Source organism: Astatotilapia calliptera, chromosome 3 (assembly GCF_900246225.1).
Source record: "Astatotilapia calliptera chromosome 3, fAstCal1.2, whole genome shotgun sequence".
NCBI classification, from domain to species: Eukaryota; Metazoa; Chordata; class Actinopteri; order Cichliformes; family Cichlidae; genus Astatotilapia; species Astatotilapia calliptera.
Window position 1 is genome coordinate 48257675 of NC_039304.1, and position 27105 is coordinate 48284779.

General features: G+C 38.3%; 1 protein-coding gene across 1 annotated transcript in view; it reads right to left on the bottom strand.

Moving 5' to 3' along the window:
* The window catches only part of LOC113015279 (uncharacterized), a 46723-nt gene extending 19859 nt beyond the window's left edge, over positions 1 to 26864 (bottom strand). The window contains exons 1-10 of the mRNA XM_026157234.1: positions 26840 to 26864; positions 26501 to 26672; positions 26333 to 26358; positions 11889 to 12050; positions 11280 to 11573; positions 11056 to 11181; positions 10874 to 10968; positions 6712 to 6798; positions 1736 to 1819; positions 558 to 608 (exon numbers count right to left, since the gene is read on the bottom strand). Of these exons, the coding sequence (XP_026013019.1) occupies positions 558 to 608; positions 1736 to 1819; positions 6712 to 6798; positions 10874 to 10968; positions 11056 to 11181; positions 11280 to 11573; positions 11889 to 12050; positions 26333 to 26358; positions 26501 to 26672; positions 26840 to 26864 (1122 nt within the window). The remainder of the gene's footprint in view (positions 1 to 557; positions 609 to 1735; positions 1820 to 6711; positions 6799 to 10873; positions 10969 to 11055; positions 11182 to 11279; positions 11574 to 11888; positions 12051 to 26332; positions 26359 to 26500; positions 26673 to 26839) is intronic.
* Positions 26865 to 27105: the final 241 nt, after the last annotated feature.

Genomic DNA, 27105 nt, shown 5'->3' on the forward strand with positions numbered 1-27105 from the left:
AACTTTTTTCTACTCTGATTTTGAATTTTTTGTCTGAATTTAGATCAGCTGTGCTAATATAGTATACCAAAATGAAAAAATAACTCAAATTTCAGATATTTGAGGTTGTGCTGAAAATAATGATACCAAATAAGGCAAGAAAAACATATTTTAAAGGTGAAATATAGAGGTCAAATCAAAAGTAGTCAAAGACGGCCAATTATACCCTGGACCCCAGAGGGTTAAGAGCCTGCTATGATATAAATTACAAAAGGATGATCCCAAAGAAACACATTCATTTGCATTTCGTTATTAGTTCATAATTAATTGAGTATTTTAAATTAACAGTGTTGATATAAATGAAAAAAGGAAGATGATGAGTTTCTGCATGTCAGCACTTTCTTTGGATGTAAAAATGAATTATATTCTTGTTCAATATATAGAAACAGTTACTTTTATAGACTGTTGGTGTCAAATAAACAAACTAATATTTAAAGTTTTCTTCATAAATCTTTACAATACAGAGATAAAGAGAGTTGAGTCAGTAAATTCTGAATGTTTATAATGGAAACACAAACCTCACAATTTTTCTTCTTCAGGTCCTCTGCTGCTGTTTTCTCCTGCTGGAGCTGATTGATGATTTCAGTATTCATGTGAAATGTTACAGGAAGAAAGAGCAGAAGGAAGAAATGTTCATGTTTCAGACACAATAATGGAAACACAACCAGAGTCACATTAAAGCTCTGAATTAAAGCTGTATTATGTAAATATAAGTTGGCTGATACAAAAAAGCAAATAAATGAAGACTCTAAGGAAATATTTGAGTTTTAATGTCGTGTCTCCCAAAATAAAAGGGATTATTGGTTAAATAAATAAATGCACAAAATATAACATTTATCAAGTCTGATTTATAAAATAAAGAAAAGATTAAAATATTGAGATTTTTAAGCTTTTACTTGAGTGCAGCTGGATGTCAGTGTCACTAAAGGGTGTTTAGTGTCTTGTGTTGGTCGATAAAGCATCAGTGTCATTAATTTAATGTAAAAACATAAAAGCATTTTTTGTCTTTTGCCTTTGTTTCATCGTCCCTACGCATGCTCAATCATCCAGGTAAGTTTTCAGTGGGAGAAACCTTTGGTCACTCATCCAAGTGACTCTTCAGTCTCAGCTGACTGCAGGTTTCCCCAAATCTTATAAACAGTACATTTGCATAATGACTAATATGAGCACCACTGAAGGAACAATGGGCTGTGAGGTCAGATCCTTGATCAACATCATCATGTTTAAGGAACACGTCTGCTCACACTCAAAAAAATGAAATTGGGTGGTTGTTACATGCATAAGAGCCAAACTTGCAATTTGAACTAAATAATTCCATGTTTCTATGGTGAACGTAATTAAATCATGTAGCATCTGCATGAAATTCAGCAACTTAATTTTTTCTTGTTGAGATGACATCATACAATCTAGTAAGAGTGGCTGGATCCAGGCAACTAACCACTCTTACTAGATTGTATGAGAATACAACAGAATAAAGATTGCTGTCAATAAATGACAGTTAATCACAGCATCACTGCAAACAGCAGATAAATCAGCCTAAAAACTTATAATCAGTACAGCTCTGCTTATTTTCAATTAATTATATAAAATCAGAATTTCTGAATTTTTCTTCAGAGTGTTTCAATCACCAGAGAAAGAGATCTGATTAAACATGGCAGTCATGTAAATGCAGGAAGTTAGTGTATAAAAAATGAACCTGTTGGTTTGTGGAATCGAGCTCATTTCTCAGTCTCTCCATCTCCTGTTTCTCTTTCTGGGCTTGACTGATGTTTCCAGAAAGCTGCAATTAAAAAGAAACAAAGACAGAGAAGACAAAAGTACATTTTTATGTTTTTTGTTATAGCATGTGGGTGATTACACAGAGGCAACAAATTAATTACTATATGGAATCAGAAGAATGGAGACCCTAAAGAAACAACCGTGTTTGAATTTCATTATAAGTAAATTAATTAAGCTTTGTCTTAAATTAAGAGTTTTCCTATAAGAAGAGAGTATGTGTGACAACAACACACACTGTCTCAATGAGGTCAACAAAGTTCTCTGTACATTTTCAACCAACAACAACACCCTGAAATAAAAGACAGTCTTCACCCTGATGAGAAAACACTGAATCTCAGAGTGACTGATGTCTGTAAAACTTTGAGCCGGACAACATTCAAGGACGAGTACTCAGAGAGTGTGCTGAGCAGCTAGCACACGTCCTTACAGACATCTTTAACAACTCCCTTAATAATGAAGTCCTTGTAGAGTCCCTTCCACATCAGTCTTTGGCCAAACTGCTCCACAGAGCGATGTCCTCTGCTCGTTACCTGAGCTTTACGAGAACAGTCACGTATGAATGCTGTTTGTTGGTTGATCGTCCCCCAGGAGGTGGTGAGAAAACTGACCCCTCCCACAGGCATCAACACCCTCATGTGTATCTAGCTGCTGGTCTTCCTCACTGACAGAACTCACTCAGTGAGAGGGGGAAACAGCATCTTCAGCTCCACCTGTCTCTCCATTGTTTACTGAGCCCGCTGCTTTTCACGCTGATGACACATGACTGCAGCGCTGCATCTTCCTCTAATCTCATGATTAGGAACACAAATGACACAACAGTGGTGGGTCTCATTATGGACAACACAGATCTGTCCTATAGAGGACCGGTGCAACAATCCTGAATGTCAAGAAGACCAAGAACTTGATCATCAACTTCAGGACAAAACAGTCCAGTCATTCACCACTAATCACTGACAACAGAGCTGTGGAGGTCGTCAGCAGGGTCAACTTTCTGGGGGTACAGATAACTAAGAAGTGAGACTGGTCACCAAACACATCAGCACTGGTTAAACAGTCTCAGCAGTGTCATTTCATGGCTGAATGATGATTGTACACTTTTCTGCTGCTGTTACTGCTGTTCGATATACTTAAAGATCCTGAACAGCTTCTCCTTACTAATAAAAGTATTTCATAATCCTAATAATATTTCTTTTCCTATATTCTTACACGTTTATCCTTTTTAAAATATTTTAAACCTTTAGACTTTTTATAGATTTATTTATATTTAAAGTCTGGTGATGAGTAAATGCTTTTCATTTTGATGTGCACTAAATGTTCTGAATGAAAATAAAGTGGTGATTCTATTCTATACTATTCGCTTTACGCAAAAAGATTAAATAAAAGCTATTTTATTTTAAATATCAGGGAGTTGATGTAGCCTGATGTTAACAACATTAAGTGTTGTGGGATGGTCTGAAAAATGTGTATAGAGGTGGATTTATAAGTGCTTGTGTAGTTAATGATACAGAAACTGCAACAATGGAAGGCAAAACGTGGGGGATTGCACAATACAATCACACATTCACTCAAAAAGTTAATAAATTAGGTTCTATATAGAATTAAGAGCCTGCTATGACAGAAATTACAAAAGGATGATCCCAAAGAAACACATTTATTTGCATTTCATTATTAGTTCTTAATTAATCAAACAAACAAAATAATATGTAAAGTTTCCTTCATAACTGTTTACAATACAGAGATAAAGAGAGTTGGGTCAGTAAATTCTGAATGTTTATAATGGAAACACAAACCTCACGATTTTTCTTCTTCAGGTCCTCTGCTGCTGTTTTCTCCTGCTGGAGCTGATTGATGATTTCAGTATTCATGTGAAATGTTACAGGAAGAAAGAGCAGAAGGAAGAAATGTTCATGTTTCAGACACAATAATGGAAACACAACCAGAGTCACATTAAAGCTCTGAATTAAAGCTGTATTATGTAAATATAAGTTGGCTGATACAAAAAAGCAAATAAATGAAGACTCTAAGGAAATATTTGAGTTTTAATGTCGTGTCTCCCAAAATAAAAGGGATTATTGGTTAAATAAATAAATGCACAAAATATAACATTTATCAAGTCTGATTTATAAAATAAAGAAAAGATTAAAATATTGAGATTTTTAAGCTTTTACTTGAGTGCAGCTGGATGTCAGTGTCACTAAAGGGTGTTTAGTGTCTTGTGTTGGTCGATAAAGCATCAGTGTCATTAATTTAATGTAAAAACATAAAAGCATTTTTTGTCTTTTGCCTTTGTTTCATCGTCCCTACGCATGCTCAATCATCCAGGTAAGTTTTCAGTGGGAGAAACCTTTGGTCACTCATCCAAGTGACTCTTCAGTCTCAGCTGACTGCAGGTTTCCCCAAATCTTATAAACAGTACATTTGCATAATGACTAATATGAGCACCACTGAAGGAACAATGGGCTGTGAGGTCAGATCCTTGATCAACATCATCATGTTTAAGGAACACGTCTGCTCACACTCAAAAAAATGAAATTGGGTGGTTGTTACATGCATAAGAGCCAAACTTGCAATTTGAACTAAATAATTCCATGTTTCTATGGTGAACGTAATTAAATCATGTAGCATCTGCATGAAATTCAGCAACTTAATTTTTTCTTGTTGAGATGACATCATACAATCTAGTAAGAGTGGCTGGATCCAGGCAACTAACCACTCTTACTAGATTGTATGAGAATACAACAGAATAAAGATTGCTGTCAATAAATGACAGTTAATCACAGCATCACTGCAAACAGCAGATAAATCAGCCTAAAAACTTATAATCAGTACAGCTCTGCTTATTTTCAATTAATTATATAAAATCAGAATTTCTGAATTTTTCTTCAGAGTGTTTCAATCACCAGAGAAAGAGATCTGATTAAACATGGCAGTCATGTAAATGCAGGAAGTTAGTGTATAAAAAATGAACCTGTTGGTTTGTGGAATCAAGCTGATTTCTCAGTCTCTCCATTTCTCTCTCCATCTTCTGTTTCTCTTCCTGGGCTTGACTGATGTTTCCATAAAGCTGCAATTAAAAAGAAACAAAGACAGAGAAGACAAAAGTACATTTTTTATGTTTTTTGTTATAGCATGTGGGTGATTACACAGAGGCAACAAATTAATTTCTATATGGAATCAGAAGAATGGAGAAGCTAAAGAAAAAACTGTATTTGAATTTCATTATAAGTAAATTAATTAAGCTTTGTCTTAAATTAAGAGTTTTCCTATAAGAAGAGAGTATGTGTGACAACAACACACACTGTCTCAATGAGGTCAACAAAGTTCTCTGTACATTTTCAACCAACAACAACACCCTGAAATAAAAGACAGTCTTCACCCTGATGAGAAAACACTGAATCTCAGAGTGACTGATGTCTGTAAAACTTTGAGCCGGACAACATTCATGGACGAGTACTCAGAGAGTGTGCTGAGCAGCTAGCACACGTCCTTACAGACATCTTTAACAACTCCCTTAATAATGAAGTCCTTGTAGAGTCCCTTCCACATCAGTCTTTGGCCAAACTGCTCCACAGAGCGATGTCCTCTGCTCGTTACCTGAGCTTTACGAGAACAGTCACGTATGAATGCTGTTTGTTGGTTGATCATCCCCCAGGAGGTGGTGAAAAAACTGACCCCTCCCACAGGTATCAGCACCCCCATTTGTATCTGGCTGCTGGTCTTCCTCAATGACAGAACTCACTCTGTGAGAGTGGGAAACAGCATCTTCAGCTCCACCTGTCTCTCCATTGTTTACTGAGCCCAATGCTTTTCACGCTGATGACACATGACTGCAGCGCTGCATCTTCCTCTAATCACATGATTAGGAACGCAAATGACACAACAGTGGTGGGTCTCATTATGGACAACATAGATCTGTCCTATAGAGGACCGGTGCAACAATCCTGAATGTCAAGAAGACCAAGAACTTGATCATCAACTTCAGGACAAAACAGTCCAGTCATTCACCACTAATCACTGACAACAGAGCTGTGGAGGTAGTCAGCAGGGTCAACTTTCTGGGGGTACAGATAACTAAGAAGTGAGACTGGTCACCAAACACATCAGCACTGGTTAAACAGTCTCAGCAGTGTCTGAGCTTCCTGCTTCCTTCCAGGACTTCTCCTCCATCCATTCAGGATGTCGAGCACAGATGCTGTCTCAGCAGAGTCCATAACATCATCAGAGACTCCGCCCACCCCCATCATGCACTGTGCTACCTGCTGCCCTCTGGAAAGAGGTTTAGCAGCATCAGGACCAGGACAGCCAGATGTTACAATAGTTTCATTCTCCAACCATCAGCACACCAACCACCCACCCTGACTGCCTCCCCTCTGTCCCCCATGACTCTATATTTACAGCAGTGTCATTTCATGGCTGAACGATGATTGTACACTTTTCTGCTGCTTTTGTTGATGTTCAATATATTTAAGATCCTGCGCAGCTTTTCCTTATTAATTTCCTTACTAATAAACTAAAATATTTCTTATTTTTTATTCTCACATGGATCTTTCTTGCATTTTATGCCTTTAGACATTAATTTTATTTATTTATTTTTATATTTGATGATGAGTAAATGCACTGGAATTTCATTCTGATGTGCACTAACTGTTCCGAATGACAATAAACTGGCGATTTCATTTAATTCTGACACATTTCTGCAAGCCAGTCCTTTCTTTGAATTTCAACGTGGATTATAAGTCTGTTTAATATGTAGAAACAGTTACTTTTTTAGACATTTGTTACAAAATAAACAAAATAATCTCCTTCATAACTTTACAATACAGAGATAAAGAGACATTTAATAGGGACACACTCACACACATGACAAATATATACCAAATAACAAATACAAACCTCTTCTTTAATGTCCTGCAGATTCTTTTCAGCTTCCTCCCTCCTCTTTTGTTCCTCCTGAAGTTTCGACGTCCAAGTTATTGGCCACTAAGAGATGGCAGACAAGCCAAGTACAAATACTTTGTTACTGTACTTCAGTATAATTTTTCAGTATCTTTACTTGAGTATTTTTCTGAGATCCTTTTAGTTGTACTCACATTTTTAAACAAATATCTGTACTTTTGACTAATTATATTTTCAGAACAGGCTTGTTACTTTTTTTTTTTACGCACTGCTGAGGAGTCATTATTTTACATCACTGTGAGCCTTCAAATATCAAACTGATTTGAGCCAGGAGATGTCGCATAAAAAGAGATGACATGTGCCAAAGTCAGAGGTTAAAGTGGACCCCTAGTGTGGCATCTCTTCATCTGAGCATCTGCTTTTTCCTTGCCACACATTGACCTACTTTGATGGGATTCAGTAAGAAACTTAGTTATATTTGTGCTGTGATTTGCTTGTAGCGGCCGTTATGTTGTAAAATAGCGCTGATGGCAGCAGCTGGTTGCACAACTTGGTACACTCGGCCAGAGGAGGAAAAATCAGTTTGTGTTGGTCCCGTGACTCAGAGTTGCTCTCCACACAGTGCTCATTTATAAAGTGCTTTAAAAACCCAAATGTTTGAGTGCAGCTAGACAAAAAACAAACAGCACAAATGTAGTCAAATAAACTGATTTTTAGTTTTACTGTAGTTATTTTCCTCTCAGTTCTCGATTCTCTCACTAGTTAGCTAATGTTAGAGAATTGTGGATCAATATGATTGTCATTGTGTAAGATGATTACATCTTTAGGATGAATACTGACTTCTGTTTCCTACACAGACACACACACACCACTGATCACATCACATGCTCATAGAGACACACACATCAGATGTTCTCTGTTGCAGACACACATGACACATGTGTGTGTACAGAATATCTCTACTTTTGTCACCTCTGGTGCCATTATTAGGATGAAGATTTGTGTCAGTGTGTGGGATTGTCCTCCTAAGGTTTTTCTTGTTAAATGGTGATTATGGGTAAGTACATGTCACGGACTGCCGGGGCAGACCGTGTGGAGTGAGTAGAGGACCCAAGAGCAGACAGAGGTGAGGACACAAAACTGGATTTCGAACGAAAAGCGAGCCTTTATTGTGGCTGAGGACAAGGAGTGCAAACAAGGCAAAAGCGTAGTGACAAAACTAAACTATAACTAAACTGGGAAAGTGATACCAGGATAAACTATGAAGACACAGGAAACTAGTGATGGTCCGCTTGAAGCTGAAGCTCCGGTGCGTGTGTCAAAAAAATCAACACACTGCTTCAGAAGCACTGTGTCGAAGCTTGATTCGTTTGGCCAGAGTCACGTGATCAGTGACGTCCGAAGCTTCATTTAGAACCAACCTAACTGCTTCGGTATCTGATTCAATGGTTTATAAGGAAGCGAATCATTTGCGGGATTTTTGGAGTGTTTTGATGGTGACAGATAGCGAACCACTGATCATTCTACTGAGAGATTTGGAGCCAGCGAGGAATAGAGGAGGTTCTGTTGTGTGGGAGTATTTTGAGTTGATTTTTGTCAATCGGGTGGGTTTTCCAGCTTTGTGTTCTGGCCGTTTGCTTTTGTTTTGTGCGTGTTTATTATATCTGAAAACGGGAAAAAAGTAAAATGTCAAAAATATGCTTCCATAATATAAATATCATTAAATAACTTTAGAAAAACTTCCACTTGACTCTTTACTTGTAATGTTGTAAAAATATATTTTTTATTGTTTAATTAATCTGAAAATGTTAGTCTGCCAAATGTACAGCAATTGAATTTCTTTATTCTCTTTAGCTGATAGTTTGTGGGGCCCAGTTAGACTGTATAACTGCATCTCTACCAGTTTCTCTGCACTCCAGCCTCCTCTGTGCCATGTGAAGGGATTTTCCTTAAGGCACGATAAATTATCTCCACGAAAAAGAACAGGTTCGGCCATCGCACACTAGAACAAATTCTCTTTTTAAATAAAAATGAAAAAGGGTTACCGTCAATGCATCATGTTTTTAATTTGCAAGTTCATAAGCATTTTCCTTTTCCATTTCACAATCAATTCTACCCCCAGGTCAAAAATATGTCTGGGAAAATTTCCTTAATATAATATTATTTATAAATATACCCTCCGGCGATTAATTGCATACCTGCATGGAGGCAAGACCTCACAGCAGAAGCCTACTCCATAATGTGCTGTACATTATTATATGTATATATATATGTAACGTGGTATTTTTCAATTATTGTATTTACCAACATCAAGAAGTCACAAGCAAAGAAAGACCACACCATGGCGCATGTTTAAGCAAGGGGAGTTTACTGGTCAAAACTATTTATTAAACAAATAAAACACATTTTCTTAACCACCAAAAAATACACGTTCAAAGCAACACAACGGAGGCCCAATATCAGACAGGATTCCACTCTGTAGAGTGGGCAATCATAATGAAGCAGTTGGTTTTATTTTGTGGATTCAAGCTGCGCTTCATATTTCTGGCCACCAGATGTCACCAGAGAGGACTGTGTTGAAAAGCTTCGAGTAATGAACCGTTTTTCAATACAAGCTTCAGTGCTTCAGAAAGCTTCATTTGGCCATCACTACAGGAAACCATAACTATGACTACAAGGACTGGCTGTGACAACATGGAGGGTGGGAACACAGACGACGCGACACAGACTGTATGAAACACAGAGACTAAATACACATGAGGGATGATCAGGGGAAGTGGCCACACATGGGAGCACAGCTGACACACATGAACCTAACGGCAGGACAGGAGAAGTGAAACTGAATACACTGACAATGAATACAGACTTACAAAGTAAAACAGGAAACATGGAGATTAGACATGACAAGAACTAAACATAACCACGCAGACATGACACATGAACCAGGCGGACTTAGTACAGGGGGAGATGACATAAACAACTAAGGAACAAAACTAAACTGCAATCTGGAAATTAACTAGGTGAACTAAGCTAGGTGCAAATGAATACAAAAGATACATGAAACTCAAATACTGGGTCGCTCGACCCAGGACCATGACACCGCATTTTGGGGTTTGTTATGGAGTAATACAAAACTAATATAACACATAGTGTAATGGATTACTTACTGCGGGTAATAAATAATGTAACACATTAGTTTAAAGTGTAATGTGAATTACAAAATGAGCGCAACACTGATTAAAGCTACAGTTAATAAATATGAGATAAAACGCAATCATGAGGTAGTGTCAATGGAAAATTGTACTGAGTAGTCAGTATAAGCTTTTAGTGATATAAGTTTATTGATGATAGAATACTGCATGATGGCCTTTTCCTTGTTTAGAACTGATTGTTCTTTATGAAACGTGTTCTGATATTTGTATCTGAATCTTTCCACAGCGATAGTAAGAAGTTGAACAAGCAGTTCTGACCTCGCACACACACACACACATGCTCATGTCACTGAACGAATGTATTCATTTCGCTTGTATAAATAAAGAAAGCAGACGGGGACAGAGCGCAAGTCCGTGAGTGTCTCTTACGTGTAGGAGCGCTCTGTCACTTGTCCTCGCGAGTAAAGACAACTGCAGTGTTTGTGTTTTCTAACTCAAGTGTCTCAGCTGAAGAGCTGCGGGGTGATTTTAAGAAATCCCCTGTCAGGTAGAAAAACTTGTTTTTCATTGCTGGGTTGTATTTTTAAATCAATATGTTTCTTTTATGTATGAGCACACCTACTGTCTCTGTTGGTGATGTGTGAAGTCCAGGAAAAGCTTGATTATATAAAATAATTTCATCAGTAGCAACATTTTTACCAAAACAGAGACTGGTGTGACATTACTGAAGTAGTAATCTAATAATGATGAATGAAATCACACTGATGTTTTCACATTGTTTCTGCTTCATTCCTTTAACATCAATAGAGAATTCTTTCTACTCAACCTTAGTAAATGCCCATAATGCACATGATGTCTGTGTGGTAACCGTGTGCAGTTTTTTTTTCTTTTTTCTGTTAAGCATTATTTCAGATAGTTTTATTTTGAAATTAGGATTAATATTCCATTTCATTTCTGAAAAACAATGAACATCTTGATATTTAATTTGTTTGTGTTTATCTACTCACGCATGAAGTCTTATTCTTAGTTTTGGGAGAAGAGCCTCTCAGAGGAACTTCAGCACCTCCCACATCAGTCTGATCCTCTGGGCTTCTGTTGTTCTCTTTTTGAAATTAAAAATAAATGAGAAGGAATGAAAATGAAAACATTGATTTATAGTAGAGGTAGGAAAAATTTATCAGTGACTCACTGTGTTTCTTCATTCTACATAAAAGGACAGCAGCTGATGAAATTAACAGCATGATGCAAAGAGCCAAACAAACAGCCAAACCGATGATGACAGAGGGAGAACTGGATGGGACCTCAAAGAAATCCTCTGAAATGGTAAAAAAAAAAAGAAAAAACAAACTAGAAATCTGGACTTCATATGTTCAAAAAGTGTTTCTATCATGAATGCAATAATATAATTTGAACCTGGAACATGTATGTGTGTCTCTCTGTTCTGGCTGATTTTCTTCTGTTGGACTCTGCAGGTGATGTTGTTGCTGTGTCTCTTCTCCACAGTCACTCTGCTGCTGACAGTATAGAGGTCATCAGGACCTCTGAGGGTCTCTGTAGGTCCAGCAGAGAGGAGGTTTCCCTCACCGTCCAACCACAGCAGCTCAGGCTCTGGATACCAGCCTGCAGACTCACACTGTAACACCACTCCTCCTCTATTTTTGTCAATCCCTGATAAACTGATGACAGGTGAGGTGGCAGCATCTGATGCTGAGCAAAGAGTTTACAAAAGATGTTAGTGGGTGAAAAAACTCCTAATATGGACAGTAATTCACAATCATTAAATTATTAATATTACAAAATTCTGATGCATTTAGCGTGTTCTCTTTTCTGAAGTCTACTTACCAACCACAAGCTTAACAAAAGATTTTTTCTCCATTAAAGGAATGCTGCATTCATATGTTCCTTCATCAGAGAGTTTTACTTTGGAGAGTTTCAGTGAAATGTTTCCACGCTTCAGTTCATTGATGAACAGTGATGCTCTTCCCCTGTATGAAGGATTTCTTGTATTCACCAGATCCTGACCGGATCGCCACACATGGACAAATCTTGGGTTCAAGTCAGATCGTGTCCACTCCAATATCTCAGCTGTCACATCCTCTGCAGGCTCCACGTGACATGGTAAAATAACATCATCATCAACTAATGCAACTACTGGTTGATGTGGACCAACCACCTGAGACTCCGCTGTAGACAGGAGGAAAAACAAAGAACGAAAGAAAAAAAGAAAGATAGATGTGTTTTTTCATTTCTGCAGCAGGTGTGAATGTATATATATATAGTTAAAGATGACACTCAGAGCATTATTTTTCTTTCTCGTTTTAAAAATTTTGATGAAGAAACCTGTTTCACTAAATAATTAAATAAACACTTGCGGGCAGGCAACAAATCATAAAAATCAAACTATTAACTACTGTTTGTACCAAATGTAACATATTTGCACTATTTTATTTATATGCACTGTAATAAAAAATATTACGCATGTAACATCAAACTTACCTCGATTTAAGTGTATTAGAAGATGGAAAATGAAAATACTGAAGACTTTGGCTGGAGAAAGGGAGAGTCCATCTTTCTGTGGAAGCATCCTCCTCTGAAAATACATCAAAATAAATACAAGTGTGGCCACAAGAGGTCATTAAAATAACTTATTCAAGACTAAAAACATATTTTACATGTTACATGTTTTAATATGTCAAGTACTGTCATGAGGCCTTCAACATGCACTTAGCACTATAACTTTCCATTAACTCCAGAGTTAAGGCACCAGACATTTTGTTACTGATTAAAGTGAACACATTACTTCACATTACTTCACATTAGTGCTAAATTGCAGCCTAGAGAATAACTTTTGGTCAGTGTCATCGTTAGCTTTGAGATGAACTCTGTCTGCTGCTGATTGTTTTGATTGTGTAATGGGCCTCAAAGAAAGCTTAGCTATCAGATAATAAGGTTTCATAGATAGGTACTGTATTGATCCACAAGGGAAATTGGTTTGTTACAGCAGCAGGGTAAAGAATAAAAATAGTGCAATCTGCAATAAACAACAAATAAATACAAAGTGATCGGATCAAAATCTGTGTTTATAGATTACAAGTTCAGAGTTGGATAACCATATCTGATGTTTGCACATGTTCTCCTTTATTTCAAAAGATATCCATAATAAAAGTATTTTAAATTTTATTATTTATTGTTTTCCATCTCATAATTTTCTGCACATGGACAAAAGCTGGCCTCACCATAAAATCCATAAAATGGCCGTTTATGAAAAGTTGGAATCACAACTGGTAAACTTCAGCCAACAGAGACAGTTTGCTGTGAGTGTAGACTGCAAATTGACTTTTTAGCTGCTTGACTGTGCACAGCTGCTGTAAATCAGTCAAATATAAAATATTTACAATGTTTTAATGCCTTCAGTTTTCTTTACACAAACAGAAGAAAAAATACTTGGAAGAATGACTCTGCACAGACCTCTACAGTATACTTTCACTTTCAAAACTTTCTTTTCTGCTTTCAAATGAAATATTTTAAACCGTTGTCATTCGTTTGTAAAATGTTTAATTACATTTACACGGATTTATTTATGTCAGTGAAATAAATTATACTATAATCAGACTTTATAACTAGACATCAGAAAAGCATGTAGAACTTAAAAATAGACAATTTGAAAGAGACTTACTCGTGGAAAGTTGTGTGAGCCTACAAGGGTGACGTTTGAAAATCATTAACCTGCTGGCCTTAACTTTATTAACTCCAGATCCCTCATATATGCTCTGAGTTATGCAAAAAATAAACCGTGTTAATCAAAGTGTAATGCTCGAAAAATCCATTTAACATCCATTGTTGATCCTGGTTAGTTGTACAGTGTGTCAAATGCTGAACTTTGAGCCTGTATAAAATAATCAAGATGAAACCATATCCGTCTTTGCAGTGTTCAAAAAGGGGAAAGCATTCACATGGTAGGTGTTATCTCAGCTATCATAATGAAGGTGGCAGTAGAGGACTAAATGCACACTGATCAGATACTCAGGTTTACCAATGACCTAATGAATCTTTCTGAAGCTTGTATTGAAAAACGGTTCATTACTGAAAGCTTTTCTAAACAGTCCTCTTTGGTGACATCTGTTGACCAAAAATATGAAGAGCAGCTTGCGTCTACAACTTGAAATAACTGCTTCTTTGTGATTGCCCACTCTACAGAGCTGAGTTGCCAGCTTCTGTTTAATTCCATGTGACATTTTTGTGAACTATCAGGGTACTGTTGTGGTGTTTTGAACATGTATTTTTAGGGGTGAAAAAATACATGCTGTGTTTATTTGATTAATAAATGATTTTGATAAATAAATATGTTTAAACATGTGCCGTGCTGTGTTCCCACTTTGCTTGTGACTTTTTTTTTCTTTTTTGTTAATCGATATTAAAATAAAATACATTGTATTGTATATTATTATATATAGTCTTATAATAGGTTGGGAGTATGCTTGCGCTGTGAGGTCTTTGCCTCTGATCATGTAATTAACCATGCTAATTAACAGGTTTGTTTATATATACAAAGCGCACCTGAATATTAGCCGCACAAGCTAAAATCAGGGGAAAATCCTGTTTTGTACATACATTAGCCGCACCTGAGTAAAAGCCGCAGGTGTTTCAATGTTGACTTATCATATGTAAGAGAATATGCACAAACGGAATTGTCAGGAAAGAGATGGCTGTTTGGAGACACACCCCTTTTATTAATATTTTGAAAAACAAGTTATGGGTACATATTTGCATATTTGTAGTGCTACTTTGAAGTTTTTTTTCGTGCTACTTGTACAGCACTATGTTGCCTGGCGGATGGACATGTGACCAACATACCACTCTTGAACCCCGATACTGTGTGTCTGATCACATGCCCTTCCGCCAGGCAACGTAGTGCCGTACAACAGCGGAACAAACAAAACAAATTGTCTTAGGATATGACAAAAATCATGAACAATCCATAGAAAAGCCGCACCTGACTAAAAGCTGCAGGGTTCAAAGCTTGTGCAAAAAGTAGCGGCTTATAGTCCGACAACTACAGTAATAAAACTCATATGTGTAGTGTATTTTTATGTTTGTTTTAGACCTGTCTTGCATACAGTGCCCTGCAATGATATTCAAGGGATATGCTACTTGTAATCAACTCTTCACATTTGTAAACCTCATTTCAGTTAACATACTATGTTACCTTCAACAGCAATTTAAATAGTTGGATGACCTATTGCAGTGTCTAAGAGTAATTCTGAATCACATATTTTAATATACTGTATGTTTGGACCATAAGGCGCACAGGATTATGAGGCGCGCTGTCGATGGATGGGTCTGTTTTCATACATAAGGGCACCGGATTATAAGGTGCATTAAGCAAAACAAAACAGTCAGATAAGTCAAACTTTACTCAACTCATTCTTCTTGCTTCCTCCACTTCCTTACCATTGACTCATTAATGTTGAATTCTCTTGCAGCTGCTCTATTCCCATGTTGTTGCAGTATATTAATGACTAACCTCGTATTGTGGATGGATTATCTCAGTTGTTCTCCTGACTGAAGTTTGGTCCGTTTACAGCATCCTCCCTGCGATCGCATTTGTCCCTGACCATCAGGAAGGGTTCCACTGGGTTTTATCCAGTGGAAAAAAGTTAGCGTTCATCCTCCAGCTTCACTGTGTTGTGCTTTATGTTATGCTAACATAGCTGTGTCACTAGCGATTAGAGCTGCTCAATTAATCGAATTTTAATCACGATTACGATCTGGGCTTTCAACGATCATTAAACATGACTGAGCCGATTATTAGCCCCTCCCTCATTTATCCGCGACACCTTAAAGGCTGGTCCGTGAAAATATTGTCGGGCATAAACCGGTCGGTGGCGCGAAGAAGGTTGGAGACCGCTGATTAAGAGGATCGAAGGAAGCTCGGAAAGCTAAGCAGAAGTTATTTGGAGAGGAGAGAGTGACTGCCATTGGTTGAAAAGAGAGGTAAAAAAAACTTCAGTGGTGTTGCACACTATTTTATATTATTTTTTTAAAGTCATTATTCAATACATTGCTATTGTTAACCCTTTAAAGCCGGTCAGAGCAGCACACTCCGTTTTGTGTAACTGTTTTTAAATCCCTGTAGAACCTGAACCACATAAGCTAGCGCAATAATTTGTTTTGCATATGAAACCTGAGGAGTTGTACTTACATCTCATACCATCAGCTTGTCCTCGGTCACAGTTTCCTTCCACATAAAGCTTTGCAAAAATTGCATAAAAAGCGCTTGCAGCAACAAAAACATAATATTCCAGAAACAGGCTTTGCCGATCTGATCAGCTGTTTGTAACACTTCCCACAGTGAAACAGACATCAGCATGAACTATTGCATGTCCGCCATTTCCTGCCCAAAACCGGAAGTGCTGGAAATAGTTTATTTTGATGCACCTGCTGTTTTCTTTGCAAATTTGCATCATAGGATTGTTTTTTCATTTTTCCTGCAGTATATAAAAATTGGTGTATCTCCAAAATAAAACTATGAAGACGCTCAAAATAAATTTCCTGTGGTGGGAAACTATTTTTTGCAACTTTTTGGTATTTAAAGTTTTGAGGGATAAACCTCTTAAATTTCTCTAAGTAGAAATATATGTAAAAAACAAAACAAAAACGATTTTCAATTGTTTTGTAATTTATTGCACTTTTTTGCAATTAATGTAGTTGCTATGCACTTAATGCATACATATTATTAAAATATGGGCTATAACAGTTGTATTGATGTATAGCAACTTGAAATGCTCCCACAAATGGCACTACAACATGTAAAAAAATATAAGCTCTGGCGGACTTGGTTCTATAGTAGGTCTTAAAGGGTTAAATAAATATCGTCAAATAATCGAGATCTCAATTTCAGTGAAAATAATCGTCATTATCATTTTTGCCATAATCGAGCAGCCCTACTAGCAATCACATAGCACATCATTATATACCAGCTAGTCCAACTTCAGTAACCGTACAAAAGTCACTGCTGTCTAGTTTTCTGTCTTCATTTATGTTGTAAGTGATAGCAGAACTGTACGTTTTAATTTCTTCAGAAATCTCAGTCAGAACATGCTATATTGTGTTTAGGTGGAAACTAGCAAGCTAACCTCCTGCTAACTTCTAACTCTGCTAAATTTAATAAATTCTGTTTTCATGGATGCCTGGATGTTAAACTGAATTGTTACAGCTGGAAAAGCAGCAACGCTGATCATTTTATTGAAGATGAAAGAATTAGGACAGTTTTTTAACTCTCAGTGATGCTGCAGTGTTCGTTTGACTTTGGGACCTGAAGCGGACTGAGTTTTGGACCCAAATTACTCAGAGTCCGCCAGGCTCCTGACTATGGTAGCCGTAATGCTCCGACAATCCATCAAGCAGTGTGGCTATGTAGCTTACCAAAGTCGTACTAAAACATTTTTTGACAGATTTTTGAGCGCCATGTACCACATAAAATCAGTTCAAGGTCAGTAAGCACAACCAGAATTCATGTACAAGGCGCACCGGATTATAAAGCGCACTGTCGATTTTTGAGAAAATTAAAGGATTTAATAGTTTTTTAATAGTGTGCCTTATAGTGCGGAAAATACGATAATACACCAATTTAAGGGTTGAGTCTTGAGTTATCAAATCTGAGGTAAAGGCTTAATCATCTTGACCAAATTTTTCAAAATAAGTTGTTTAACAATTTGGGAGGAAGAAGAAGAAACATGCACAACATTGTTTCAGTCTCTTAAGCACAAAGTAGAAGAAGTAGAAATCAACAAACACGTAAAGTAAAGTAGCATTATTCAATAAAGAAAGTGGAAAATCACACTGTCACGACACACACAAGAAGCAAACTGGTAAGAGAGCTCCTTTTACATTAAATTTTTTTTTATTCTACCAGCCCTTTTGTTATCGTGCAGACTCAGCACAGAGCATCATCACTTATCCTAAAGCCAAGAGTGGAAAATAGATTTGTAGTCTTTCACATTAACATACAGTAAAAGCAGCCATCATGTTTAAGCCATGTTCAGAGCGATATGAATCCTACCAAACGCTGCAGTTCATAATAAAATAATTTATGGCTTTCCTCTGCTAATCTAGTAATGCTTAAAATAATTCTGCTGGTGACATGTTCAAAATAGCTTTACCTGAAAAGGGGGAGAGTAAGTTAGAGAGGTTAAAAAACATTTTACAAGGATTCTGATTAATCTGTTAACATCTTGTGCTGTTTCTAATTTTCAGGTGCAGCTATTCTTCATGTGTCTCCTAACAGACTCCAACACTTTCAATATCTAAGTCTTTATCTTTTGATTGTGAGAGCTCTGGTGGTTCTACTGAACTGAGAGGAGTCAGAACCACTGAGGAAAAGTTAGAACATATTAGTACAGTACGTAACAGTAAAAGAACTTTGTCTTCATGCACAATTTTTCAAACTTATGTAACAGACAGCGCAGAGTACTGGTGTGAGGTTAACGGGGGTCAGAAAAGCAGCAGTGTCAACATTATCACAACTGGTAAGTTTATCATGGATGCCCCTGCGGGCGGTTTATCCTTCAAGCTCGGGTCTTCTACCAGAGGCCTGGGAGCTTGAGGGTCCTGTGCAGTATCTTAGCTGTTCCCAGGACTACGCTCTTCTGGACAGAGATCTCCGATGTTGTCTCCAGGATCTGCTGGAGCCACTCGCCTAGCTTGGGAGTCACCGCACCTAGTGCTCTGATTACCACGGGGACCACCGTTACCTTCACCCTCCAAATCCTCTCGAGCTCTTCTCTGAGCCCTTGGTATTTCTCCAGCTTCTCGTGTTCCTTCTTCCTGATATTGCTGTCATTCGGAACCGCTACATCGATCACTACGGCCGTCTTCTTCTGTTTGTCTACCACCACTATGGTTGGTTAGCCACCACCATTTTGTCCGTCTGTATCTGGAAGTCCCACAGGATCTTAGCTCGGTCATTCTCCACCACCCTTGGGGGCATCTCCCATTTTGACCTCGGGACTTCTAGGTTATACTCGGCACAGATGTTTCTGTACACTATGCCGGCCACTTGGTTATGGTGTTGCATGTATGCCTTGCCTGCTAGCATCTTGCACCCTGCTGTTATGTGCTGGATTGTCTCTGGGGCATCTTTACACAGCCTGCACCTGGGGTCTTGCCTGGTGTGATAGACCCCAGCCTCTATGGATCTTGTACTCAGAGCTTGTTCTTGTGCTGCCATGATTAGTGCCTCTGTGCTGTCTTTCAGTCCAGCTTTGTCCAGCCACTGGTAGGATTTCTGGATATCAGCCACCTCCTCTATCTGCCGGTGGTACATACCGTGCAGGGGCCTGTCCTTCCATGATGGTTCCTCGTCTCCCTCCTCTTTCTTGGGTTTCTGCTGCCTGAGGTATTCACTGAGCACTCGGTCAGTTGGGGCCATCTTCCCAATGTATTCTTGGATGTTCGTTGTCTCATCCTGGACTGTGGTGCTGACACTCACCAGTCCCCGGCCCCCTTCCTTCCGCTTAGCGTACATCCTCAGGGTGCTGGACTTGGGGTGAAACCCTCCATGCATGGTAAGGAGCTTTCTTGTCTTTATGTCAGTGGCTTCTATCTCCTCCTTTGGCCAGCCTATTACCCCAGCAGGGTACCTGATCACGGGCAGGGCGTACGTGTTGATACGTACGTGTTGGTATATACCCATTTCAATTATTTATTTTTACCAGTGAAACCAATATAACATCTCCACATTCACAAATATACATTTCTAACATTCAAAAACAAAACAAAAACAAATCAGTGACCAATATAGCCACCTTTCTTTGCAAGGACACTCAAAAGCCTGCCATCCATGGATTCTGTCAGTGTTTTGATCTGTTCACCATCAACATTGCGTGCAGCAGCAACCACAGCCTCCCAGACACTGTTCAGAGAGGTGTACTGTTTTCCCTCCTTGTAAATCTCACATTTGATGATGGACCACAGGTTCTCAATGGGGTTCAGATCAGGTGAACAAGGAGGCCATGTCATTAGTTTTTCTTCTTTTATACCCTTTCTTGCCAGCCATGCTGTGGAGTACTTGGACGCGTGTGATGGAGCATTGTCCTGCATGAAAATCATGTTTTTCTTGAAGGATGCAGACTTCCTGTACCACTGCTTGAAGAAGGTGTCTTCCAGAAACTGGCTGTAGGACTGGGAGTTGAGCTTGACTCCATCCTCAACCCGAAAAGGCCCCACAAGCTCATCTTTGATGATACCAGCCCAAACCAGTACTCCACCTCCACCTTGCTGGCGTCTGAGTTGGACTGGAGCTCTCTGCCCTTCACCAATCCAGCCACGGGCCCATCCATCTGGCTCATCAAGACTCACTCTCATTTCATCAGTCCATAAAACCTTAGAAAAATCAGTCTTGAGATATTTCTTGGCCCAGTCTTGACGTTTCAGCTTGTGTGTCTTGTTCAGTGGTGGTCGTCTTTCAGCCTTTCTTACCTTGGCCATGTCTCTGAGTATTGCACACCTTGTGCTTTTGGGCACTCCAGTGATGTTGCAGATCTGAAATATGGCCAAACTGGTGGCAAGTGGCATCTTGGCAGCTGCATGCTTGACTTTTCTCAGTTCATGGGCAGTTATTTTGCGCCTTGGTTTTTCCACACACTTCTTGCAACCCTGTTGACTATTTTGAATGAAACGCTTGATTGTTCGATGATCACGCTTCAGAAGCTTTGCAATTTTGAGACTGCTGCATCCCTCCGCAAGATATCTCACTATTTTTGACTTTTCTGAGCCTGTCAAGTCCTTCTTTTGACCCATTTTGCCAAAGGAAAGGAAGTTGCCTAATAATTGTGCACACCTGATATAGGGCGTTGATGTCATTAGACCACACCCCTTCGCATTACAGAGATGCACATCACCTAATATGCTTAATTGGTAGTAGGCTTTCGAGCCTATACAGCTTGGAGTAAGACAACATGCATGAAGAGGATGATGTGGACAAAATACTCATTTGCCTAATAATTCTGCACTCCCTGTATATGAGACAAATGGATTCAGAGAGCTCCTTACTACCCACCTCTGCGTTATATATATATATATATATATATATATATATATATATATATATATATATATATATATATATATATATATATATATATATATATATATATATATATATATATATATATATATATATATATATATCACATACACACACTACCAGACTATACAGCAATGACTTCGGAATGTCGTTCGGACTGTTAGTCCTTATGTTAAATTAACCTGCTCCATAGCAGTGTAACTTAAGTAGTGTCTGTTGCTCCAAGTATATTCCGGACCCTTCTTGGACCTCTCCTCACCCGGACCCCTTGGACACCCTCATCGCATGCCACTTTCAGGTGCTACACATAAGCCATATCCATCATAGTCGAATCCACCGACAGAGATTCACTAGACTGCCACTGACTGCCAGTCTCTTCTCGTAATAGTGACTCTGTGTACCTCCACCCAGGCCGCTGCCCCTTTTCCTTCCCAGGATCCAGTCAAGAAATCTAGCATCCAGTCATAGCGCACAGTCTGAGCTTCATGTTCATAGCCTTCACAGTTCATAGGCTACATTTTTTCCTGCTCTGTAATTAAACTAAGCGTCACGCCAGCTTTCCCTCTTTGTTTGCATTTGAGTCCACACTCACCGCCTGGCCCTCTCGGCCGTAACAAGCACATAACTAAAACTGAAAGCTCAGAGTTTCTTTTAAGTCACCTCGATGAGAAAAAGTCCTGCTTTAAGTGCAGGTCTCTGATTCCAAGAACAGTTCTTTATAAACATAAATACAGCTTTTTTCATACTTTGCTGCTACAGTTCGAGCTTTGTGGGAGCTTTTAACAACTGACAGACATTTGTCATCTTGTATGTGCTCACAGTTTCACAGAGAAACAACACTCTGACTTTATTCAGAGTTTATTCAGTAACTTGTAGAAAGAAATCCCTTTGTTGTTGTTTTTTACCACAAATTGTAGTGTAAGCTTCTTTTTTGTTTGTTCTCTGACTGAAAAACAACCCCCAAAACAAACAAATAAAAGAAGACTTACCACAGATAGACCCCAGACTATCACACAGTAATCCAAACTGTCAAAGTGAAACGAGTCACTGGAGCCGAGCAGGAAAGAAAAACTCAGTATTAATGAGTCACTGCAAAACAGACAATCCGGTCGGATCGGTTTCTAACGTTCACTGCTGCACATTCCTTGGTATATCAGATAAACACTGAGCATGACGAACACAGAGATGGTTTCACTTTAACACATTGTCAATGGAAAATTGTACTTAGTAGTCAGTATAATCTTTTAGTGATATAAGTTCGCATATGGTAGAATACTGCATGTAGTTATTTGTATTAGGTAATATTTAACCATGTATGCTTAGAGGCATATAATCAATTGTGTAGTGACAGGATGTGTGATCTCTAGCAGGCTGCAAAAGGCTTGGTGTGCACTCCAGGAATGGACCCCCATGTCCTGGGAGCATGAGAGAGGTCGTACTTTGTTTTATTGTTTTAACGTAGCTATGTCTGTTTTAGTTTAAGTGCTTCTTTACATATAGATGAACAGCTGGACTTCCTCACCATGTTATCTAGGGTGAAACATCTAGGGTGAGGGGGAGACTACCCTCTTCCTGACCAAGGATGTTTCCTTTTGTGTTTTCATGTTATATGACCCTTTGATCAGCAGGACCACACACACACACACACACACACACACACACACACACACACACACACACACACACACACTGAAGTATAAATAAAGACCGGGGCAGTTTCTTAGCGCGAGCCTCAGTGCTGGAGGCTGCCCTTGCTAGCAAGAAGTTCTGTGTGTTTCTCTTCTCTGAGTCTTTACTGAAGAAGTGTTTTAGAGTATATTTCTTAACACACATACTGCATCAGATCAGTACAGATCATGTGTAAAGAGGAGCTCAAAATGGTTTCAGCAGTTTCTTATTAGCTTCAACAAAGAGCTCATGTTTTTGGTAGGATTTGCATTTCATTCTGTCTGTAAACACAACAGCTCTAAAAGTTTTCGTATTCTCATAAAACTCTGTAGTTTGTAGAGCAGGATCATGTTATAACAATCCATTAAAATCTGGCTTAAATTCACCGAGGTCTTCAAGGGAGACTTTATGATTTGTTTGTGGAAAACTGACAAAAATCCTTAAAACTTAGAAACTATGGTTCTTAAAAGTGTGCTGGGTAATGTCAACATTTTCAAAACATAAACGTTTTAAAAAAAAAATCATATCAGATTTGACCTTTGACCTCTCCCTAAATCCAACAGATCAACCTGAAAGTCAAAATAACGATAATGCTATATAGAGCCGATTATATGTCATCATTGGTATACAAATACAGGCCATTTACCATTGGTACTGAAAGCATGTAGGGAATGATACATGGGGATTGTCAGTATCAAGTTACTTTGGACCTCTGATGTCTTCTTTAGGGTCAAATAAAGTCAAACTTTCATAAGATGTACTTCATATATGCTTTAAATTCTGCTGCCTTTATATTGGTGAAATGTTTCGTGCTTTTGTTTTGTGCATTGCAGTAACAGGTTACAACACTTAAATAAAAAACAGTACATGTACAATGTTCCTGAACGTTTTTTGAGATAAATTGTTTTTTATCAAAACCTTTTTTTTCACTTGATGTTTGTTTTTTGTTTTTTTTATATGAATTTCACTAAAAACCAAATCAGTGCCTCACATATACTATATCCACATAAGTGGAAAATAATCATACTCAAAAATATGTCACGTATGTAAGATTAGTTTTAAAACACTTAAAAATTCACTCATCCATCTTTTGCAAACAGTTTGTTTGGCGCCCTCTGCAGGCCTGGAGGACATTTACAGTAAGAACTTTTATTCTTTGACGGAGGTCTCGGGTAGAAAAGGACAAGGTAGGAAGTGGGGTGAGAATGAAAGTTTGTAACAGGGATTCCAGTGGATAAGGATCTTGAAAAACTAAAACGGAGCATTCAAGGTTTGGAAGTGAGTCGAGTTAAAAGACTATTAAGATCAGTCAGTGGGGAAAGAGTTGATAGAGTTGATGATATTGAAGTTTCAAGATCTTACCCTCCAGAAAAAGTCAAAATAGGATGCTATGTGTTTCATAGTTAGACCATATATCCGTCCCCCTCTTAGATGCTACAAATGTCAGCAATATGGGCATCTAGCAGCAGATGCAGAGGACAGCAAAGGTGTCCTAGGTGTGGGGATAACCATAGGTATGAGGAATATGGGGACAATGCACAAGATAAATGTTGTAACTGTGGGGAGAGCACAGGGTGACATGTGTGGGATGTGACGCTAGGAAGAAGACCATTGAGGTTGAGCAGGTTAAAGCAGGTAATAACATGGACTATTCGGAAGCTGTTAAACTGTGTTTCATTGTTCTTGTAACAGTTAGAATAAAGATCTATTCTAAAAGGGTGCAAGTACAGAAAGGAAAAACTGAGATAGGAAGGGTTCAACAGGTATCATCGTCAGGTTTGACTCAGGTAGAGAGAACAGGTATTGCAATCACAGAGGAAAAGATAATGTTATTCAATGCATAAGTATCAGTTGTGCAGATCAAGTAAAATACAAGACAGAAAAAATCAAAATGAGTGTGAGCAGAGAAGTGTTTTGGTATGAGAGAAATTTCATGGGGACATATACACAATAGACCAGGGGAGATGGGAAGCCAGGAACATCAGGAGAGAAAATAATGTGATCATTTTGAAATAGAATTCCAGAAGTTTATTAGCAAATGGACAAGAGTTTAAAGGATTCATAAAAAATCTAATAAGACACCTGATATAATTTGTATCCAGTAAACATGGCACAAATCAAATTTAGATTGTAATTTGATTTAATTTGTATTCAAAGTTTATAGCAGTATACATAGAGTTTGGAACGAAGGTAAAGGAGGAAGATGTGTAATTTTTGTAAAATAAAGTATTCAGTATAGAACTCTAGCAAAAGGTATGCAGATGGAATATATTATGATTGAAACATGGACAAAGAAAGGAAGTGTTAAAGTTGGATACATCCATAAAGTGGTATGTGTGGAGACTTTAATGCTCACAGCACAGTATGGGGTAATTATAAGGATGAGAATGGAAAATGTAACCGAGGAATTCATGGAAAACTAAAATTACTAGGGGTGCAACGATATTTGTATCGATATTGAACCGTTCGATACAGTGCTTTCGGTTCGGTACGCATATGTATCGAACAATACAACATTTGTAATTTATTTTATCAACTTTCCTTCTGACAATGCTGTCTGTGTTGAGCGCTCAGTGAATCTGCGTTCGACTACTCCGCCTAGGCTGCACTGTCGAGCGCAGATCCACTGAGCGCTCAACACAGACAGCATAGTCAGGAGGAAGAGCGCAGGGCAAGCTAGCGAGACAGAAGTTAAGTTCTCCTTGCAACATGGACCTCCCCCACCCTCATTCAGATCTGGCGTTTGGAACTATTTTGGTTTTCATGTGACGTATGACCCTGAAGGTAAGCGAGTCATGGACTAAAGTAAAACAGTATGTTGGATGTGCCACGCAATGCTCAATTACATGGGTGGGAACTAGTGTGTTAGCGCAGTTACAGTGGGGCAAAAAAGTATTTAGTCAGCCACCGATTGTGCAAGTTCCCCCACTTAAAATGATGACAGAGGTCAGTAATTTGCACCAGAGGTACACGTCAACTGTGAGAGACAGAATGTGAAAAAAAAATCCATGAATTCACATGATAGGATTTGTAAAGAATTTATTCGTAAAGAATTTCAGTATATTTCAGTAAAGAATTAAATAAACACATGCAGGCAGGAAACTAATAAAAGCTCTCCAATAACTCCAGAGTTAAAGCAACAGGTATAAAGTTATCGATTGAAGCAAACCTATTACTTTACATTAGTTCCAAATTGCAGCCTAGAACAAACTTTTGATCAGTGGTATTTCTATTCTTGAAATGACCTCTGTATGACTTTTCATAGACACATACTGTTTTGATCCACAATAGAATAACTCTGCCCAGACCTCTACAGTATGCTCTAACTTTAAAAACTTTATTTTCTGCTCTGCAGTCAAATATCTAAAATCTCGATGATTCTTTTCTAAAACATTTAATTACATTTAAAAGATTTATTTATGACAGTGAAATAAATTATACTATAATCAGACATCAGAAAAGCATGTAGAACTGTTGCGCTCCTAGCCTAGGCATGTAGAGACGCACATAAGATTTGGGGGGGAGAAGCAAGTACCCGCCCTGGTTCCCAATCCAAACAACCAAACATGGTTATGAGTTTTAAAAAAAGGTGATTTTATTCAGTGTCAAGAAGCATAGCTCCTGGGTGGACCCAGGCCAAAATAATAAACAAAACCAACTAAGTCCCGCCAGTGAAACACTCACTAAACCCTAAGAAAGAAACAAAACAAACAAATGACAATGACTATCCCTCGCTTCCTAGACCAGAAACAAGAGAAAACAGTTCAAAACAAAAACGCGGCTCACCGCTTCGCTTCAGCCTATGCACACATAAGCACTGGACTCATATCTATACATTTGGCGGCTCTCAGGGAGCATGCTTACACATATACAAAATTACACAAAGAATTTGGAAACCAGGGCCAGGTCTGAGTCTGCTGTCAACCGGTTCACTGTCGCTCGCTTCTCTCTCTCCCAGCAGCTGTCAGAGCGGCTTTTTGAACCCAGTCGCATGATCCGTGGTCCAGTCAGCAGCTCACTGCTCTTCATTGGAGGAAGGACCTGCAGAGATTCTTAAAACACAGCAAAGAAACACAGCACAGCAGCTAACACAGATTTCCTATGGCCACAGGCCGTAACAAGAACCTAAAAATAAACAATTTGAAACAGATGAAACTGTGGAAAGTTGTGTGAGACTACAAGGTGTCTGAAAATACTTAACCTGATGGCGTTAACTTACGTTGGCTTATCAACTCCAGATCCATCATATATGCTCAGATTTATGGAAAAAAAATTCAAAGTTCTTGTTAATCAAAGTATAATGCCGGAAAAATATTAATTTATCAGGTTAACACTCATTGTTGAATCTGGTTAGATCAGGTATACAGTGTGTCAAATGCTGAACTTTGAGCCTGTTATAAAATAATAGAGCTGAAACCATATCTGTCTTTATGGTGTTCAAAAAGGGGAAACATTCACATGTGATGTGTTATCTCAGCTATCATA